Source organism: Pristiophorus japonicus, chromosome 19, assembly GCF_044704955.1.
Source record: "Pristiophorus japonicus isolate sPriJap1 chromosome 19, sPriJap1.hap1, whole genome shotgun sequence".
NCBI classification, from domain to species: Eukaryota; Metazoa; Chordata; class Chondrichthyes; family Pristiophoridae; genus Pristiophorus; species Pristiophorus japonicus.
The window spans coordinates 12,616,294-12,635,544 of NC_091995.1; the positions used below are offsets into that span (position 1 = coordinate 12,616,294).

General features: G+C 46.1%; 1 protein-coding gene across 1 annotated transcript in view; it reads right to left on the minus strand.

Moving 5' to 3' along the window:
• Nucleotides 1-573: 573 nt before the first annotated feature.
• The window catches only part of LOC139229715 (guanylate-binding protein 1-like), a 30,598-nt gene continuing 11,920 nt past the window's right edge, over nt 574-19,251 (minus strand). The window contains exons 2-10 of the mRNA XM_070861253.1: nt 16,754-16,955; nt 15,915-16,042; nt 14,693-14,802; nt 10,433-10,626; nt 9,047-9,289; nt 8,505-8,782; nt 7,613-7,825; nt 3,619-3,721; nt 574-1,352 (exon numbers count right to left, since the gene is read on the minus strand). Coding sequence (XP_070717354.1) covers nt 946-1,352; nt 3,619-3,721; nt 7,613-7,825; nt 8,505-8,782; nt 9,047-9,289; nt 10,433-10,626; nt 14,693-14,802; nt 15,915-16,042; nt 16,754-16,946 — 1,869 coding nt within the window. The 5' untranslated portion in view covers nt 16,947-16,955 and the 3' untranslated portion in view covers nt 574-945. The remainder of the gene's footprint in view (nt 1,353-3,618; nt 3,722-7,612; nt 7,826-8,504; nt 8,783-9,046; nt 9,290-10,432; nt 10,627-14,692; nt 14,803-15,914; nt 16,043-16,753; nt 16,956-19,251) is intronic.

A 19,251-nucleotide genomic window follows, 5' to 3' on the forward strand; every position in this document is an offset into this window, starting at 1 on the left:
AGTCAAATTGGTTGATTCTTCTGCTTCATGCACGCTGGATGGTTAATTCTCTGCTCACATCGTGTGTGGTAAGAGGTTAATAATTCACTGACTTCCTGCATCACTCTCTTCTAGTCTGATCAGTGCACTGAGCCCTGGTCGGTTTTGTGGTCTATCTCATATATTACTCATGCTGACAGTAATTTTCCATTGTGTTTTTCTCATCGTTATACAGCATGTTGCTAACGATGGTTTCACATTTTCTCTTATTTGTAGCCTTCGAGACAGTCTGTATGACACTGTGGTCAGGCTTCCCAGCATGCTCTCATGAACAGTCAGGTTAACAGTCCTTTTAACCAATCTCTGCTCCTTTTTAGCAAGAAATTAATCCAGGTAAACTCCCAAAATCCTGCACCTTCCTTATCCGATATTACCCTCTGATAATTTTACCAAAGTAGCCTGGAAAATGAGAGGAGGATCAGATGGGTAAAATGCACCTTACAGAGTTCAGAGGGAAACTTCAGAGCAGACTGGCAGCGATAGTGAGGTGAGGTGTAGAGGTCACAATAAGAATGATTACAAGCAGCCATAACAGAATATATATCCTCAAGTTTTATTCCACCAAAGTAATATGTACTGTCACTGCATGTAAAACATCGCCTGAATATCACTGATTGCTGGGTTTGTAATAGATCCCAACCAACTTTGCAGCAAAGATTAAACTTTAAAACAAAGCTTTAAGTGAAGTGTGCAAAGTGATCATTACAGAATTACTGAAGGCCAGAAATGGCTGTGTTGTGGTATTAGCTTGCAACAATGTAAACAGTGGTGCTACCCTGTTTATCTTAAAGCGTTAACCCTTTTGTTAAATACGGTTACTAGTTCAACCCAACAAGTTATTAAAACGCCCAGTTATGACAATGAGAGGGTCTTTCCATTGCACAGCCTCTATTTCCATCAATAACATTATATTTTGGTGCTTTTGCTGCATAACTTCATCGTTTGATATGATGAGTACGCAGTAATCCCTGTGTCTAATACTCCGCGAATTATATTCCCAACACTTTCCACAGTATTGTGCATTTTGGTTGTCTCCAGCTGGTCCTTTAATGTCTGGATCTGATTTTCCATCGCGTTAGATCGCTCCGTGAATCCTTTTTCCAGCAAGGCCTCCTGTTCTCTCTTCATGCTCTCCAGAGCTGACTCCTGCTCTCTCTTCATATTCTCCTTCTCTTCCTCCATCTTCTTCATCAGCTGCTGCACGTTCTCCTGGTGGGTTATTTCGTCGTTCTTCCTCAACTCCTCCACTGACCTCAATCGCTCTTCCTGAGCTTTCTTCTCTTGCTCTGCTTGGGCAGCTCTCTCCTTCTCAACTTCAAAACAGAAAAATTATATATCACCAAAATATCATTGATATATGCATCTGGTAGATCGCTGCATAACCGTATTTCATATCAAGTGTTAACTTTGGCTCTCGTCCAGCTGATGCCTTTTGTTACTGCAGAGAGATTCCGGTGAAGGGCTGAGGCAGGACAACACCCGTGTGGAGCATAAACACCAGCACAGACTAGTTGGGCAGATCGGCCTGCTTCTGTGCTGAATAAGAACATAAGAAATAGGAGCAGGAGCAGGCCATACGGCCCCTCGAGCCTCTCCATCATTCAATAAGATCATGGCTGATCTGATCACGGACTTAGCTCCACTTCCCTGCCCGCTCCCCATAACCCCTTATTCTCTTATCATTTAAGAATGTCTATTTCTGTCTTAAATTTATTCAATGTCCCAGCTTCCACAGCTCTCTGAGGCAGCAAATTCCACAGACTTATAACCTCAGAGAAGAAATTTCTCCTCATCTCGGTTTTAAATGGGCGGCCCCTCATTCTAAGATCATGCCCTCTAGTTCTAGTCTCTCCCATTGGTGGAAACATCCTCTCTGCATCCATCCTGTTAAGCCCCCTCATAATCTTACACGTTTTGATAAGATCACCTCTCATTCTTCTGAATTCCAATGAGTAGAGGCCCAACCTACTCAACCTTTCCTCATAAGTCAACCCCCTCCCACATCTCTGGAATCAACCGAGTGAACCTTCTCTGAAGTGCCTCCAAAGCAAGTATATCCTTTTGTAAATATGGTAACCAAAACTCCACGTAGTACTCCAGGTGCGGCCTCACAAATATCGCTGTACAGCTGTAGCAAGACTTCCCTGCTTTTATACTCCATTCCCTTTGCAATAAAGGCCAAGATTCCATTGGCCTTCCTGATCACTTGCTGTACCTGCATACTAATCTTTTGTGTTTCATGCACAACTACCCCCAGGTTCTGCTGTACTGCAGGACTATGCAATCTTTCTCCATTTAAATAATAACTTGCTCTTTGATTTTTTCGGCCAAAGTGCATGACCTCACATTTTCCAACATTATGCTCCATCTGCCAAATTTTTACCCACTCACTTAGCCTGTCTATGTCCTTTTGCAGATTTTTTGTGTCCTCTTCACACATTGCTTTTCCTCCCATCTTTGTATCGTCAGCAAAGTTGGCGACGTTACACTCAGAATTCTGCAATTCTATGTAACACCAAGAGAAGACAAGCTAAAGCTTAGAGAAATAAAGACCTTGCATTTCACGATTTCAGGATGTCCTAAAGCGTTCTGCAGCCAACGAAGTACATTTGAAATGTAGTTACGTTGTAATGTAGGAAAATGTGGCTGTCAATTTGCACGGTCCCACAAACAGCAATGTAATAAATGATCAGATAATCTGTTTGTGATGTTGGTTTGGGGATAACTATTGGCATGGGCACCGGGGAGAATTTCTTCTAAATAGTGCTGTGGGATCCTTTACATCCACCTGAGATGGCAGTGTAATATCTCATCCAAAAGACAGCACCTCCTACAGTGAGCACTCTCTCATTTGTGTTCAAGCCTCTGGAGTGGGGCCTTGAATCCTACCTTGTGACTCAGAGGCGACAGTGCAACCCACTGACACCGAGGTGATGTCCAGCTTGGGTTTTAAAAGCCTGCAGATTGCAAGAGTTTGCATATTGAGAAAGTCATGACATCAACGCGGTGAAGGTGCGGGGAGGAGGAACTGCACAGAGGGCGATACATTTGGAACTTAGGAGGACCAACAGAAATGCCAGAGTCCAGAGGAGAACTGCCCAGCAATACTGAAAAAAAAGAGAGAAGATAGGTTGCTATGGAAGGAGAGAGAGAGAGATTGGAGACTGGAAGAGCAAGACAAATCTGGCACTATATCTTCTTTTGTATCTTGTCCAGGAATTCGGGAGAGATCCCAAATGTCGGAGCATCTTGGGTTAATTTGGAGTTTGATAGAGAGTTAACAGACATTGAAGAAGAAATAAAGGTTTGGCATGAAAAAGGAAACAGGGAGCACCCAAAACAGCACGAGTGACTGGTTCCTGTACGATCATGACCCCCTATCCCAGGACGTTTGCAGATTGGCCGACAGAAGTCCTGCCCCATCACACTTCTGGCAATGGACTGGGGTCCCAGGAGTTTCAGGCCCTGTGTCTGCCGGATTGAAAGAATTTCATTGAATGATTGGCATGCCGTGATTCAAAAAGCTACCGACCATTGTCCAGTATCACATCCAGTGTCACTTTGATAAAGTGTCCTTACCTGCCAATTCTTTATCCTTGTCTGCCAGCAGCTTGTCAGCTTGTAGCACAGACTCAGCTTCTAGAGCTTTCCGTTTATTGAATTCGTTCAAGGCATCTTCAGCCTGTGGGGATGGGGGTTTAGTATAATGTTAGAGGAAAGCCACAATTATGGCTGAAGAATGCTATTTGGCCCACCTTAATTCCTTCATCCAGAATGATCCTGAAGTCCACTCATTGCAGCTTCCAGTTGTTTCTTAAATGATTCTGGGGTTCTCACCTCTACTACTCTTATCTAAAAACATGCCTGGAGTTTGTCTTAACTTTATTACCTCCAGACTTGACTATTCCAATGCACTCCTGGCTGGCCTCCCACATTCTACCCTACATAAACTAGAAGTGATCCAAATCTCGGCTGCCCGTGTCCTAACTCGCACCAAGTCCTGATCAACCATCACCACAGTGCTCGCTGACCTACATTGGCTTCTGGTTAAGCAATGTCTCAATTTCAAATTTCTCATCCTTATTTTCAAATCTCTCCATGGCCTCGCCCCTCCCAATCTCTGTAATCTTCTCCAGCCCCACAACACCCCGAGATGTCTGCACACCTCTAATTTTGCCCTCTTGAGCATTCCTGATTATAATCGCTCCACCATTGGTGGCTGTGCCTGCAGCTGCCTCGGCCCCAAGCTCTGGAACTTCCTGCCTAAACCTCTCCGCCTCTCTTTCCTCCTTGAGTAAAAATAAAACGGGGAAGGAGGCTCAACCGTGGCTAACAAGGATAAATTAAGGATAGTGTTAAATCCAAGGAAGAGGCATATAAATTGGCCAGAAAAAGCAGCAAACCTGAGGACTGGAAGAAATTTAGAATTCAGCAGAGGAGGACAAAGGGTTTAATTAAGAGGGGGATAATAGACTACGAGAAGAAGCTTGCCGGGAACATAAAAACTGACTGCAAAAGCTTCTATAGATATGTGAAGAGAAAAAGATTAGTGAAGACAAACATGGGTCCCTTGCAGTCGGATTCAGGTGTATTTATAATGGGGAACAAAGAAATGGCAGACCAATTGAACAAATACTTTGGTTCTGTCTTCACGAAGGAAGACACAAATAACATTCCGGAAGTACTAGGGGACCGAGGGTCCAGTGAGAAGCAGGAACTGAAGGATAGCCTTATTAGGCGGGAAATTGTGTTGGGGAAATCGATGGGATTGAAGGCCGATAAATCCCCAGGGTGTGATAGTCTGCATCCCAGAATACTTAAGGAAGTGACCCTAAAAATAGTGGATGCATTGGTGATCATTTACCAACAGTCTATCGACTCTGGATCAGGTCCTATGGACTGGAGGGTAGCTAATGTAACACCACTTTTTAAAAAGGGAAGGAGAGAGAAAACGAGTAATTATCGACCGGTTAGCCTGACATCAGTAGTGGGGAAAATGTTGGAATCAATTATTAAGGATGAAATAGCAGCGCATTTGGAAATCAGTGACAGGATCGGTCCAAGTCAGCATGGATTTATGAAGAGGAAATTGTGCTTGACAAATCTTCTGGAATTTTTTGAGGATGTAACTAGCAGAGTGGACAAGGGAAAACCAGTGGATGTGGTGTATTTGAACTTTCAAAAGACTTTTGACAAGGTCCCACACAAGAGATTAGTGTGCAAAATCAAAGCACATGGTATCGGGGGTAATAAACTGACGTGGATAGAGAACTGGTTGGCAGACAGGAAGCAGAGAGTCAGGATAAACGGGTCCTTTTTAGAATGGCAGGCAGTGACTAGTGGAGTGCCGCAGGGCTCAGTGTTGGGACCCCAGCTCTTTACAATAAAGATCAATGATTTAGATGAAGGAATTGAGTGTAATATCTCCAAGTTTGCAGATGACACTAAACTGGGTGGCGATGTGAGCTGTGAGGAGGATGCTAAGAGGCTGCAGGGTGACTTGGACAGGTTAGGTGAGTGGGCAAATGCATGGCAGATGCAGTATAATGTGAATAAATGTGAGATTATCCACTTTGGGGGCAAAAACACGAAGACAGAATATTATCTGAATGGCGGCAAATTAGTAAAAGGGGAGGTGCAACGAGATCTGGGTGTCATGGTTCATCAGTCATTGAAAGTTGGCATACAGGTGCAGCAGGAGGTGAAGAAGGCAAATGGTATGTTGGCCTTCATAGCTAGGGGATTTGAGTATAGGAACAGGGAGGTCTTACTGCAGTTGTACAGGGCCTTGGTGAGGCCTCACCTGGAATATTGTGTTCAGTTTTGGTCTCCTAATCTGAGGAAGGATGTTTTTGCTATTGAGGGAGTGCAGCGAAGGTTCACCAGACCGATTCCTGGGATGGCTGGACTGACATATGAGGAGAGACTGGATCAACTGGGCCTTTATACATTGGAGTTTAGAAGAATGAGAAGGGATCTCATAGAAACATATAAGATTCTGACGGGACGGGACAGGTTAGATGCGGGTAGAATGTTCCCGATGTTGGGGAAGTCCAGAACCAGGGGACACAGTCTTAGGATAAGGGGTAAGCCATTTAGGACTGAGATGAGAAACTTCTTCACTCAGAGAGTTGTTAACCTGTGGAATTTCGTACCGCAGAGAGTTGTTGATGCCAGTTCATTAGATATATTCAAGAGGGAGTTAGATATGGCCCTTACGGCTAAAGGGGTCAAGGAGTATGGAGAGAAAGCAGGAAAGGGGTACTGAGGGAATGATCAGCCACGATCTTATTGAATGGTGGTGCAGGCCCGAAGGGCCGAATGTCCTACTCTTACACCTATTTTCTATGTTCCTATGTTGAAGGCGCTATTAAAACATACCTCTTTGACTAAGCTTTTGATCAAGCTGCGATTTACACAATGTTAAAGATACACCTTATCTTTAGAGTGCCCTGAAAAGTTTCCTCTTTGACTAAGCTTTTGGTCACCTGTGCTAATTTCTACTTATGTGGCTCGATGCCAAATTTTTTATCTCATAATACACGTGTGAAGCGCCTTGGAATGTTTCACCACATTAAAGGCGCTATATAAATATGAGTTATTGTTGGTGATTATTCCAAAATCTCCGTGTGGTTATTAATTTTGCCCCATTCCCCTCCTCCAAATTTTCTACCGTCCTGTTCTGAAGCTGGTGACTGACACTGAAGTATGGTTCCACAAGTCTTTTCTCCCCTTTTGCCATTAGTAATGTTGCCTTGAACCACACATCCACTGTGGCTGAGAACAGACTCCCATGGTTCTACCAATACCAGTCTTGAACTGGCCTTTTGGATGGGTTAAGGTAACTCGGTTAGAACTGCACACTCCGACATTGCCCCGTCCCCAAAAAGGTGTCCTGCCTCCATTTGTTCCAACTGTACAACTGAGCATTTTCCCAGCATTGATTGCGAACCGATACTGGACCGCTCCAAGCTGTGATTTACAGAACATTAAAGACACACCTAATCTTTAGAGTGTCCTGAAAAGTTTCCTTGTTAGAGCCAACACCTGAAACATGGAAATGGAAGTCCCTTCCATTTATTGATCTCTGTATGTTTAGATATTAAGACATTTGGGACACCTGAAGAGGGAGCTCTGCTCATGGCAGCATCATTGAAAATGGGATTGTTTTCTTTTCCGTTTAATAGGACCTCCAGTGGAGTTGGATTTTTGTTAACATCCTAATCTCCAAATATACCACCGTAAACATTTTTCCTCCTCCTTGGATCTCAACTACATTGAAGTCGAGCCTTAATTTATTGACTCCTAATCTGGCTCATCTCAATTGTGGAATAAAACATCTCTTCCTTCCACAATCTACAGGCTTTTAAAATCCAAGTTCAACTTAATCTAATCACTACCTCTTTATATCTCTTGTCCCTCCTCCCACTCTGTTGAACTTTGGTCCTTCACAATGGACCTTGGCTTTTCATTTGGGTTTCTCAATAATAAACAAAAGAAAAGATTAATCTAATACGTTCTCTGATCAAAAAACAGACGGGGTAATGGTGTTGAAGGGGTGAATAGCATTTACCTTATTTCCCTTTCCAGCAGTGGAGTGGAATTGAGAAATCACCTTCTGGCGATCCTCGTCGTACAGTTGATAACCACCGGGGCGAGCGTAAAACCCGTCTCGCAGTTTCTTCTCCATCTCGCTGGACAGGGACTCCAGCAGGTTTGTGCACATCTCCATGGAAGCAGCTTCATTCTTGTCACAAAACTCAAAGTAATGCTTTTGCAACTCAGCCTGGCAACAACAGGAAAGCCAAAAATAACTCGGAGCTGGTATTTGATTGCTTGTTATCCTGAAACACTTGACAGTTCAATTTAACCAAAACATTGGAAAGCCTGGCCTGTATGTGACTCCAGTTCTACACCAATGTGGTTGACTCTTAACTTCCCTCTGATGTGGTTCAGGAAGGCAGCTCGTCACCATCTTCTCAGGCCAACTAGGGATAGGCAATAAATGCCGACCTCGCCAGCAACACCCACATCTGGAGAATTATTTTTAAAATTTCATGATAGATGATAAGGGGCCAGAAATCGGAAGAAGCCAGGGCCTGTGCAAGTGCCCAGGGAAGATTGGGTCAAAAAGCAGGAACAAAATATTTCCCATTAAAAAAATTGCAGGGCAGCCTTTATCTCAAGACCTGCCAAATTGAAGTTCCATGCTATTTATATGGATTGGAGTTGAGACTGATGGTCAGAAGTCCTGCCCCACCATACTTTCGTCAGGAAACTGGGACTGCAATAATATTAAGGTCTTTATGTTCTTGTATAAAATATTACTTAATAAAAAGTATGGACTGAAGCTGGACCTACTCTGCAGCAGTGATCATCCTGTGACCTCTGGGATTGTGAGGGCTGAGCAGCTTAGAAGGAAACAACTCAAGTGAAATAAAGAGAAACATAAAGTAGCCCCTCACCACAAGCTGCTTGTTATACTCCTGATCTCGGTCACTGAAGGAGCGCTTCATGAAAAGGTCAAAGGCCTCCTTCTGGCACTGCGTGTGTATCCCTGTCAGCTTTTCATTTTCAACCGGCAGCTTGACCATCCCTTCCATTTGTTTCTTGTACTGAGTTAGGGCATCTGCAACAGCTGCTGTGTTCTCAATCTTGGCCAAGCTAGTAACAGCATTGTCTAGGCAGGGCACTGCCCCACTGGTTATTGTGTCAATGTAGGTTTTAGCCAAGATTGCCAACTCTGAAATAAACAGCGACATAGAACAGATTTGAGTTAGGACGTTACTACAATTTAACCTACAACCCACAGATTTTAAGTTAAAGCCTATTAAATATCCCACGAACAAACAAAAGTAAAAGTCATCACAGGGCAGCACCTCTCTGGGTAAGTGTCACTTCTGTCACTCTCTAACCCATTGCAGCACCCAACTCCCTAGAATAAAGGTTTATTGAATTCACACATTTTTTGTGCTATTGTATTGATGGAGTTTCTTGATCCACTTACTTCTACCATTGATCCTATGACCTCCTTTGATGGTCTTAGGCTCCGATTGTGTAAAGACGTAGTGACAGAATTCACGGCACTTGTCAACAAACTGGGCTTCAAGCTGGCTTTCCGGCAGGGTCTCAACTTGGTGCAAATTCTGGTCAGTGGTAGGCCGGACAAAAGTAAATAATTTTCGGGATCTGAAGAAATTTCTGATGCACTGCCGGGGCAAGTTGTACTCCATGACTTTTCTCCCATTTCCTGGATTCAGAGGTAATTTGAGTGAATACTGGGAATATCTTAATTTAGTGAGAAACACCTACAAATTAACCATACATGGAGGTACTTTTCAACTACACTATTTCAATTATGCAACTAATCAATTATACTAATTATAGTAAATAGAGATGGAATAACTTGCATTCTTTATCATACCCTTAGGGAGTACCAAAGCACCACACTCAATACATTACTTTGAAGGGAGTCATTGTTATGTCAGAAACACACCAGCCAGTTTGTACACAAGATGCTACAAACAGAAAATAAATGAATGACCAGATAATCTGTTTTTGGTTGTGTTGTTTCCAGGAGCAATGTTGGCCAGGATACCAGGAGCACTCCATGCTCTACTTCCATGTCCATCTAAACAGGCAGATGAGGCTTCAGTTTAGCATCTCATCCAAAAGACAGTGCAGCACTCCCTTAGTACTGCACTATGTATGTGAGCACATACTATAAGTGGACACTTTGGGGATAATTTTAACTTAACCAACAGGGCGATTTTGGGTCAAACGCTCAGCTCAATTTTACTCTTCATTGATTTCAATTTTATGCTCACATCCATAGTTCAGCTTAAAACCACGACCTTCCGCCCAAGTGAGGAGTGCTACCATCTGAGCCACACATTCAGTTTTCAGATCAGAATTTAATTAGAAATTGACTTTTTTTTCTCTCTCTGCATGATAGTAGCGATGTAGAAAATGCTACCAGGAAAGGTAGTTGATTTTGGATTGTGACACCTTTAAAAACAGGGAACTGACTCAATACCTGTTGAGATGATTTAGAGATATTAATAGATTAATTGATTCACATAGTGATAGAATACAGAAGTGAAATTCTGGGAGGTCAGGCCTATATTTGAGAGCTGTATAGAGTGGGCTTAATGGGACAAATAGCCATTTCTTATTCCAAGCTTTCTGATGTATTTAAAGCTGCAAGGTCTCCTTATCCCAAATTTCTCAGCTAAGTGTCATCGCTAACAATAATGTTCAAGCAGATATTACTGACACTGGTCACACACCTCTTTCCAGTTACAACAAACCAGTCTTTCCAGTTACAGCTAAACACTCACCAACCTTGTACCTTTGAATGAAATGAAAAAAGCTAAATATAAAGTGTAATTACCTGTTTTGAGTTGGAGGGCGTGGTTTAAATACTGATCCTCTGTGACACAATTACTCCCTATTTTCAGTTCCAGGGTGAAATCACGAACTACCCAAACAAAGGCTGGAGAGACTTTCAGTAAGTCTATTTCTTCATCACTGTCATCTTCATCATTGCCCTTCACTTTGATTAGCTCAGTCAGATCAGAGACGTAGCTGGAATTGTTAAGGAACTCACCGTCTACACTTAATTGTACCAATTATTTTTCCATCTATTTCTGTATATGTGCATTTGTATCTACACGCAGCTGGGTTCATCCTCAGGTGTGCAGACCTGTAATATCAGGCTAGAAACATCAAACATGCTGATGATGGGACTGGGCTTTTTTTTCCTTCAGATGTTGATGTTTGATTATTGAGAAATCCAGGCCCATACCACACGACACCACCTAGCTTGGAAAGAGGCAAAAAGACAAAATGGCAACATAGGAATAGGCCATTCAGCCGCTTGAGCCTATTCCGCCATTCAATGAGATCAACCTCATTCACCTGCCTTTTGTCCATATCCCTTGATACCCTCACCTAATAAAAATCGATAGATCTCAGTCTTGAAAAATTCCACTAACAAAGCCCTTTGGGGGAAGAGAGTTTCAGATTTGCACAACCCTCAAGAAATAGTGAGAAGTCAAAATAAATCAAGATTATACGAGGAAGGGAAGATAGAAAAAGAAGTCCCTTTGAATGAATGAGTTACGGTGGGAATCTTGATGTCAAATATATGTGTCAATTTGTATGATTTAAATGCATCTATATTTAAAGGTTATCTACATTTTGTCATTACACTGATACTGATGGAAGCGTGAGTGAATTTTGTTTGAACCACAGAATGAATGGCCTTTTCAATCCACTTTATTAGAAAGACAAAAACTTGCATTTAAGCCACAACCCATATGGGGATGGAGGTGGGTGTTCACACCTACCAAAACCCTTTACTTTTAAACTGTTTACTCAATGAAACATCCCATCTGAAAACACCACCTTTGCTAATCCAGTGCTCCTTTCGTATTGCACTGAAGATAAGCAATCTGGGACCATCCAATGTGCTTCAAAAGCATTCCAGAACCTCCTGTGAGGACACTGGAACTAAGTTCCTGGTACAGTAATGTGGAAAGGTGAGGGTACGATAAGAGTAAACTATTTTCATATACTGAGGAAGCTCCTCTGAAGGCTGTCTTTAAATGCACCGTGCGTTGGGGTAACCAACCTCACCCAGAGAGTGGAGCCTTTGATTTAGTGGTAGCATTCCTGCCTCTAGGTCAGACGGTGCAGGATTCGAACTCCACTCCAGAAATTCCAGAAGAGCAGGGATCGGAGCTCCGGCTCTGAATTCTGGGTTGGCATCCACCGGGAAGCTCGTGTCCAGTGAGAGTAGATGGGAATACCCCCCTCCACCCCCAATGTATGGGTTGTGGCAGCCCATAAAAACCTTCCGCCATGTAGGACTATCAACCTTATAATGATGGTTACGGCCATGGAAGGAGCATTGATGATATGGCCTGCCCGACTATTAAGAACACAAGAAATAGGAGCAGGAGTAGGCCATTTGACCCCTCGTGTCTGCTCCACCATTCAATAATATGATGTAACTATTTGTACTGCACTTTTTTTGACAGACGTGGGTCTGTCAAGTCTCGCCCCCTGCCAATTCTGTCAAGCACTGTCCCCCCATACCGCATCTGTCAAGCACCGCATCCTCCCCCGCCCCCTCCTTCCGGTCCTGAATCATTCCCTCCACGTGGTGCCGAGAAGTAGGACCTGAGGCCCGAGACTGCTGACCTGATCGCTCTCCCCGCCTCCCACTCTCCCCGCCTCTCGCGGGGAAATGGAGAGGCTGGGGGGGAAGAGAGAGAGACGCTGGGGGAGGGAGAGAGAGAGGCTGGGGGAGAGAGGCTGGGGGGAAGAGAAAGAGATACTGAGGGGAAGAGAGAGAGGCACTGGGGGAGAGAGAGAAAGAGGCTGGGGGGAGGAGGAGTGAGAGGCTGGGGAGGAGAGGCTGATGGTGGGGGGGGGGGCAGAGAGAGGCTGGGCAGGGAGAAAGAGGCTGGGGAGGCAGGAGAGAGAGGCTGGGGAAGAGAGAGAGGCTGGCGGGGGGTGAGGGGGGAGAGAGGCTGTGGGCGGGCATGGAAGAGAGGCTATGGGGGGGGGGGATAGAGAGAGAGAGGCTGGGGGGGAGGGGAGAGAGAGTGGCTTAGCGGGGGAGAGAGAGGCTGGGGGGCAAGAGAGAGAACGGCAGAGGGGTACAGGCTGGGGGTAGAGAGAGAGCAGTAGAGACTGGGGTGGGAGAGCGAGAAGTTGCGGGAGAGAGAGAGGCTGTGGGAGAGAGAGAGAGAGGAGAGGCTGCGGGGGAAAGAGAGGCTGGGGGCTAGAGAGAGAGAGGCAGAGGCTGCGGGGGGGAGGCTGGGGGAAGAGAGAGCAAGAGGCTGGGGGGAGAGAGAGAGGCTGGGGGGAGAGAGAGAGGCTGGGGGGAGAGAGAGAGGCTGGGGGGAGAGAGAGAGGCTGGGGGGAGAGAGAGAGGCTGGGGGGAGAGAGAGAGGCTGGGGGGAGAGAGAGAGGCTGGGGGGAGAGAGAGAGGCTGGGGGGAGAGAGAGAGGCTGGGGGGAGAGAGAGAGGCTGGGGGGAGAGAGAGAGGCTGGGGGGAGAGACAGAGGCTGGGGGGGAGAGAGAGAGGCTGGGGGGAGAGAGAGAGGCTGGGGGGAGAGAGAGAGGCTGGGGGGAGAGACAGAGGCTGGGGGGGAGAGAGAGAGGCTGGGTGGAGAGAGAGAGGCTGGGTGGAGAGAGAGAGGCTGGGTGGAGAGAGAGAGGCTGGGTGGAGAGAGAGAGGCTGGGGAGAGAGAGAGGCTGGGGAGAGAGAGAGGCTGGGGGGGAGAGAGAGAGGCTGGGGGGAGAGAGAGAGGCTGGTGGGGGAGAGACGCTGGCGGGGAGAGAGGCTGGGGGAAGAGGGAAAGGCTGGGGGAAGAGGGAAAGGCTGGGGTGTAGAGAGAGAGGCTGGGGGAGAGTGAGGCGGGGGGGGGGGGAGAGAGAGAGAGAGGCTGGAGGAGAGAGAGAGAGAGGCTGCAGGGGAGAGAGCGAGAGGCTGGGGGAAGAGAGAAAGGCTGGGGGGGGGGGGGAGAGAGAGAGAGGCTGGGCGGGGGGGGGAGAGTGAGAGGCTGGGGGGAGAGAGAGGTGGGGGGGAGAGAGAGAGAGAGAGAGGCTGGAGGGGAGAGAGAGAGAGGCTGTGGGGTGGGGGGGGAAGAGAGAGAGGCTGTGGGGTGGGGGGGGAAGAGAGAGAGGCTATGGGGAGAGAGCGCGGCTGGGGAGAGAGAGAGAGAGAGAGAGGCTGGGGGGAGAGAGAGAGAGAGAGAGAGGCTGGGGGGAGAGAGAGAGAGGCTGGGGGAGAGAGAGAGAGAGAGAGAGAGACAGTGGAGGTAGTTGGGGGGGGGGGGGCGGGTCGGGTCGGGGAAGAAAGGGAACTCGGGGAAGACTGATCATGTTCTTCCAACCCCCTATAAGGGACATCGTTGGAGTGGATGATATCCAGAAGTCACGACACTGTCACTATTCACTTCATACCCAATAAACCTGTTAACAATCCATACACAATGCCTGCCCCATCTATGGTGGGGGGTGCGGGGTGGGTGAGCATGCACTTGCTCTGGGGTAAGGTATTTCGGCTGGGGAGGCATGAACGTGTGCTGGGGTAAGGTACTTTGGCTGGGAGAGGGATGTACTTGGACTGGGATACAAGCCTTTGGCTGGCCCTTGCTGTCTTCTGGGTAGCTCTGTCCTCTGTCACTTCAGGAAGTCAAATTGGATCGAGTTACAAGTGACAAAGTCAGTGAGACCTTGGGATGGGCGGTTCCAGTGACACATTCCTGTGAAGCTTCAAGGTGTGACTTATCCTCCAAGGAGATCAATCAGAAACAAAGGGTGGAGCATGTTGGCCATTTTGGCAGTACAAATAAACACGTCCTAAAAAGTATACCCTGCATTCTAGCAGCACCGGGGCCAGTAACACATCCTAAGTGCAGCACCACCACCGAGCAGGTGCTTTGTGCATCTGTGCTCAATGAGCTGACCTCACCAGACAGCGCATGATCATCACATTGCCGGGCATTAGTGGTCCACCATCATATGATTATTCCCATTGCAACAGTTCTCCTTTCACAAAGCTGTAATTGCTGAATCTCTGTCGAGAAATGGAAGATGTGAAGTGAAACAGCAGTTTCAGTTCATTAAAAGATACTGGAGTTTATCCACCGTGTTCTGGTCAATGGTTCCCACACTGTTGTAAATGAAGGTGCTGCTCAGTAACACGGCCAGTGCAAAGATCCAGCAGTCGTTGTTTTCATCACCCTAACGAGAAGAACCAAATACTCGTTTTCAAACGTAATTTTTCCATTTTGTAAAATAAGGCCGGTTTAAACCCTGTCTAGCTGACAGATCCCAGAAGAGCAGAAACCGGAGTTCTGGCTTCAAATTCTGGGTTGGCATCCAACGGGATACTCATGTCCAGTGAGGATATATGTGGATACCCCCCTCCAACCACCCAGGGTCACTTCCCACTGACTTAAGTGGGCGCCATGTAAAAGGAGCATTGCACCGATCCCACAGGAAACCCGGTGGGCAGTTAGAACGACTGGTGCAGCTACCCGCACCGATCCCGCTTGCAGGTTACGATCTTATGATCTCTATGAGCAGGCTAGAGGGTCACCCACCAGAAGGCAGTGTCCTTTTTTAAATAGGCAGAGTGGGCTCCGACGAGGTCATTGGGCCCTGGCTGCAAATCTAACTAGAAAGCTTCTTTGGGCAGAAGCACTTCTTGGAAATAACTTTAAAATATGGCCAATCGTGGGCAGAGTGCACCCAAATATCTGCCGAGATTCTCCACTCCACAAGGCCCTTATCCTCGGATACATCAGAGGGAAAAATATCACGGCAAAAATGGCTAGACTCGGGTGTAAAGAATGGACAATTTGGTGAGGTATAAGAGAGTGACTAGCACCTGCAGGAGTTCAGAGCTGTCGGAAGACGAGAGGAAAAAATTGGAGCCACAGTTAAGAAAAAAGGGGGTAATTTTAAAATAAATGTGATCTGCTGAAATGCCAGTTTTACAACCCACCCAGTATCATTCCCCACTGACTTCATTGGGCACTATGTAAAACCAACGTAGCACCGATCCCATCAGTATCACGATAGGCAGGTTAGATTAAAATTGCCCTCAAAATCTCCCTGAGCTCAAAGGATGCCCTTAAATTGTAGCTTTGCTACTTTCTCGATTCAATGTAATTTTTCGAACTATACAACAAAAAGAAGAGAATGGAGTTCCCGTCAGAGATTCATCATTGATGAGATTTAAAAATTCAATGCTCGAACCAGGCAGCAAACATTTGGTTAAAATATAGTCACCTGATCACAATATTTAGTTAACCAGTTAAAGGGGTTAATTGGAATCCAAATCTCTTTACCTTCTCGACATCACCCAGACCTTCTGTATCCAGCAGCACCAAGCAATGATTGCGCTTCGTAGGGTGAGGCACACACCACATCCAGATCCCCTTGGTGTGGGATTGTACAGTAGATCCGAGAGAGAAACCTGGAGAACCACGGTTACAATCACAAGGATTAATGGCGAGATTTGGAAATCCTCAACTGTTTGGAATGGTGACCCCTTCCCTTACAACAGAGTAGCGTAGCTATTACTGTTGGGTGATATTAGCAGACAAACACATTGGGGTGCATTCCTCTGTGCTATTTTAACTAGGGTGCTTCCTTGCTCCTTTTGAATGGCACACTGTCAACATCAGCTATAACCTGCACTTACGTGGTGCCTTCAATCTAGGAAAACATCTCAACATACTTCACAAGACTTTAATCAGACAAATGTTTACACTGAGCCAAAGATTTATATATTAGGAGGGGTGACTAAAAACTTGGTCAAAGAGGAAGGGTCTAAAAAGGAGGAGAGAGGTGGAGATGTTTAGGGAAGGAATTTAAGCGGTTAGGGCTTAGGAGGATGACAAAGTCTCCACTAAAATAGTGGGCCAAGGAATATTATACAACATTCATAAGCTACTACCCTGTATCGTCAACAATAATGACTGGATTATTGTCTTCCGTAATGTATCCTTTGCCCACAGACATATTCAAGCAGATGGTTTTTGCTCATCAAAACTAAGGAGCGATATCCATTGTTGATCCAGTATCCATTGGGTCATCCAGTAACTTACTGCTCAGTTCCCCTCACAACAGTAACATCAGATTTCCACCAAAAGCTCAGTAAATAACAAAAGGTTGTGAATCTTACCCTGGGGTTTTCCTGCCAATCGGTTCATCAAGTAGGACTTCCCAGTCCTATAGAATCCCACAATAGATACGACCACCACCGTCTCATTAATATCGGAGAGAAGTTTCAGCGCTTCCTTATTGGTCACAAGTTTCCCATTCTGGGTGTTTTCAATCAGACACACAGGATTCTGCATGTAGGTGCGAGAAGCCATTTTAACAACCTGAAATAATAAAAATGCAGCAGTTATTTGAAGCTGTTCATTGAACATACCGACTTGCAAAGATTGTTCCAAGAGGCTCCTCTATTGGCACAGATGTACAAGCCAGGGTAATACTGAGCTAAACAGAGGAATATCACAGGTTCAATCCCCAGTCAGTGCAGAGACAGCTTATCTCAGCCAAAACAGTGATAGGGGCCCGAGTTATGTTCCAGTTTATATTTAAATACAGTGTTGTCTCTGAATAGCAAAGTCTGAGGGCTAAAAATAACAAAAGTGCAGCAAATATTTAAGTCATTGAATGTGCCAAAAGATAAAAATAACTGTTTCTCCCTACAAAAAAAAGCTGTTCTCGAGTCTCAAATGGTATCATCATAGACAGTCCCTCGGAATCGAGGAAGACTTGCTTCCGCTCTAAAAATGAATCCTTAGGTGGCTGAACAGTCCAATACGAAAACCACAGTCCCTGTCACAGGTGGGACAGATAGTCGTTGAGGGAAAGGGTGGGTGGGTGGGACAAGTTTGCCGCACGCTCTTTCTGCAGCCTGCGCTTGATTTCTGCATGCACTCGGTGATGAGACTCGAGATGCTCAATGCACTTCCTCCACTTAGGGTGGCCTTTGGCCAGGGACTCCCAGGTGTCAGTGGAGATGTTGCACTTTATCAGGGAGGCTTTGAGGGTGTCCTTGTAACATTTCCTCTGCCCACCTTTGGCTCGTTTGCCGTGAAGAAATTCCGAGTAGAGCGCTTGCTTTGGGAGTCTCATGTCTGGCATAAGAACAATGTGGAGCTGATCAAGTGTGGTCAGTGCTTCAATGCTGGGGATGTTGGCCTGGTCGAGGAAGCTAACGTTGGTGCGTCTGTCCTCCCAGGGGATTTTTAGGATCTTGCGGAGACATCACTGGTGGTATTTCTCCAGCGACTTGAGGTGTCTACTGTACATGGTCCATGTCTCTGAGCCATACAGGACGGCGGGTATTACTACTGCACTGTAGACCATGAGCTTGGCGGCAGGTTTGAGGGCCTGGTCTTCAAACACTCTTTTCCTCGGGCGGCTGAAGGCTGCACTGGAGCACTGGAGGCGGTGCTGAATCTCGTCATCAATGTCTGCTCTCAAATGGTAACTGATGTGATAACAGGCCACGCAAACCAATAAAGTCCTAGGAATGATTTCTGGTGTCATGTATGTAGACCATGTATACTAACTGTATAGTCACATAAGGTGTGCCACCAGAGGGCACTGCGGTGGGAGACCTGAGGGTCACCTGCATAGGTGTGCAGGGCCCAGTATAAAAAGCTGCCCACCATGCTTGTGCCTCACTCTGGAGTTACAATAAATGAGACTAAGGTCATAACAGCTCAAGTACAATACTAGACCTCGTGGAGTCATTCATAAGAATATTACAGACACAACAACTGGCGACGAGATTACGAACTTTCACGCAAAAATGACTAACGTTGGTGCATTAGAAAAGTTCTCAGAGGGTGAAGATTGGGTCGTCTTTACGGAGCGGCTCGACCAATATTTAGTAGCAAACAACCTGGTAGGTGATGATCTGGCCACGCTGGCAGGTAAGCGCAGAGCTATCCTGTTGATCAGTTGTGGGCTCGCAGTCTATGGCCTCATCAGGGACTTGCTTGCACCAGAGAAAACAACGACCAATCATACGAGGAGCTGAAAGTGCTAATTCGGGACCAACTCAAACTGAAGGAGAGCACCCTCACGGCCAGGCATCAATTTTATACACACTGCCGCCCCGAGGGCCAGGAAATCGCGAAGTACGCTGCCGACCTCAGGAGACTGGCAGGACCGTGTGAATTTAGCGCATCCCTCACCGATGCTTTACATAGAAACATAGAAAATAGGTGCAGGAGTAGGCCATTCGGCCCTTCTAGCCTGCACCGCCATTCAATGAGTTCATGGCTGAACATTCAACTTCAGTACCCAATTCCTGCTTTCTCGCCATACCCCTTGCTCCCCCTAGTAGTAAGGACCTCACCGAACTCCTTTTTGAATATATTTAGTGAATTGGCCTCAACAACTTTCTGTGGTAGAGAATTCCACAGGTTCACCACTCTCTGGGTGAAGAAGTTCCTCCGCATCTCGGTCCTAAATGGCTTACCCCTTATCCTTAGACTGTGACCTCTGGTTCTGGACTTCCCCAACATTGGGAACATTCTTCTTGCATCTAACCTGTCTAAACCCGTCAGAATTTTAAACGTTTCTATGAGGTCCCCTCTCATTCTTCTGAACTCCAGTGAATACAAGCCCAGTTGATCCAGTCTTTCTTGATATGTC